This window comes from Eimeria tenella, genomic scaffold (assembly GCF_000499545.2).
Source record: "Eimeria tenella Houghton genomic scaffold, Eth_scaff3289, whole genome shotgun sequence".
Taxonomy (NCBI): domain Eukaryota; phylum Apicomplexa; class Conoidasida; order Eucoccidiorida; family Eimeriidae; genus Eimeria; species Eimeria tenella.
In genome coordinates, this window is record NW_013543115.1 from 1,753 (window position 1) to 3,669 (window position 1,917).

A 1,917-nucleotide genomic window follows, 5' to 3' on the forward strand; every position below is an offset into this window, starting at 1 on the left:
GCAGCTCAAGGTAGCACCTCAGGAGGGCACTGAAGTCTTTGGAGGCCCACTGGGGGCCCTCCAGGGGGCCCCCCGAGGGCCCCAGGGGGCCCCCAGGGGACCTCAAAACAGTACCCACGCCGGAGTTGTCTCTGTTGCTTCCGCGGGCTGCATGCAGCATGGGGACCTCGAGTTTGGGGCTTGGGCCCCTCAGGCCTCCCGCAGCAGCAGCAACAGCAGCAGTTGTTGCTGCTGCTGCAGCAGGAGCAGCAGGAAACGGCGCTGCGTTCTGAAAAGCGGCTTGCTGCAGCAGCAGCTGCGGACTGATGCCGCTGCTGCTGGGGGCCCCGCGGGGGCCCTGGGGCCCCTGGGGCCTCTGGGGGCCCTGGGGGCCCCAGGCGGAGCTTTGCTGCAGCGAGGACCTCTCAGCAATGGGTTGGGGGCCCCTGGGGAGGGTTTGCCGCTGCAGCAAAGAAGGTTCAGCAGCAGCAGCAGCAGCTGCTGCTGCTGCTGCGCCCTGCTGCTGCGGGAAGGCCCCACACAGACGCATGCTTAGGGGGGCCCCCCCCTTCAGCGGGTCCTTGAGGGGCCCACTGGGGGGCCCCCCGAAGGGCTCTTGCCAAGTAAGAGAGGGTATGGTGAGGTACTGCTCCGCAGCGGCTGAGACCCACTGCTGCTGCTGCAGCAGCAGCAGCTGCTGCTGCTGCTGCTGCTGCTGCTGCGCTTGAGCTGCGATAGGCCAGGGGGGCCCCGGATACTGCAAAGGGAACCTTTCTGGGGCCTCAGGGGGGCCCCCCTCCTCCCCAGAGTCCAGGGGGGGCCCCCTGCTAGCAGAGGCTGCGGTGGAAGCAGCAGATAGGAATGACCCGTGGCGAGCATTGGGGCCCTCTGCTGCTGCTGCTGCTGCGGTTTGCGGCTGCGGCGCCAGCAGCACCTGCTGCTGCTGCTGCTGCTGCTGCTGTTGCTGCTGCTCATTGAGGGCCGGGGGGGCCCCCCCCAGCGTGAGGCGGTAAAGGGCCCCCGCGAGGTCCAGCGGGGAGGCCTTAAGAGGGTCTGGACCCAGGCGGGGGCCCTCCTGCCATGGGGGCCCCTCGGAAAGAACAGAAGAAGTGAAGGCGGCCCCCAAGAGGGGGGCCCCCAGGGGGTCGCCTAGGGAGGGGCTGCCAGGGTCCAGGGGGGCCCCCGGACGCGGCAAAAAGAAAGACAAGGGGGGCCCCTCCCCGGACCCCAGGCGGCTCCCCGCAGTGGGGGTTCGGGGCTCCGAGCTGTCGGGGGGCCCCCCCTCACATTGGGGGGCCCCCTCTGCGTCGGGGGCCCCCGAGGCCCCCGGGGGGCTCTCCGGGGGCCCCCCTCCCGGCCAGAGGGGCCCCTCGGGCGAGCCCGGCGCCGTGGCCGGGGGGCCCCCCGGGGGGGCCCCCAAGCCCGGGGCGGCCTCGCCCTCTGCAGGGGGGGCCCCCAGAGGGGGCCCCTCCTTCAGGGGGGTGTGGGGAGGCGTGGGGAGGGGGGCCCCCGGGGGGGCCCCCCCCACCCCGGGGCTCGCCACCGACTGCTGGGGAGAAGGGGGGCCCCCAAAGGGGCCCTCCGGGAGGGGCCCCTGGGGGGCCCCCTGCAGCTCCGATAGCATCTCGAGAAACGTCGCGGGGGCCCCCTGCAGCAGGGCCCTTGCTTGCTGCTGTGGGGCTTCAGGTGTACAGACACTGGAGGAGACACGGAGACAGCAGCAATTCAACGAGGGGCCCCCTTTTTAAAGGGACAAGGGGGGCCCCTTGAGAGTCAGAGAGTTGTTGGGGGGTCTGCCGACAAGGGCACACCATGCATCCTGTCTGCACACGCCGAAACCCAAACCCTAAACCCTAAACCCTAAACCCTGAACCCTGAACCCTCGTCCTGCGATTTCGCACGGGCCAAAAAAGAGACATGGAACGCCTCAGTCTCCTC

The 1,917-nt window shown here is 70.5% G+C and overlaps 1 protein-coding gene across 1 annotated transcript in view; it reads right to left on the reverse strand.

Annotated features, from left to right (window-relative positions):
• ETH_00040950 (uncharacterized protein) overlaps window positions 1-1,603 on the reverse strand; it is a gene marked incomplete at both ends in the record, with an annotated part of 2,202 nt that extends 599 nt beyond the window's left edge. The window contains one exon of the mRNA XM_013376252.1: window positions 1-1,603. Coding sequence (XP_013231706.1) covers window positions 1-1,603 — 1,603 coding nt within the window.
• Between the last annotated feature and the right edge of the window lie 314 nt (window positions 1,604-1,917).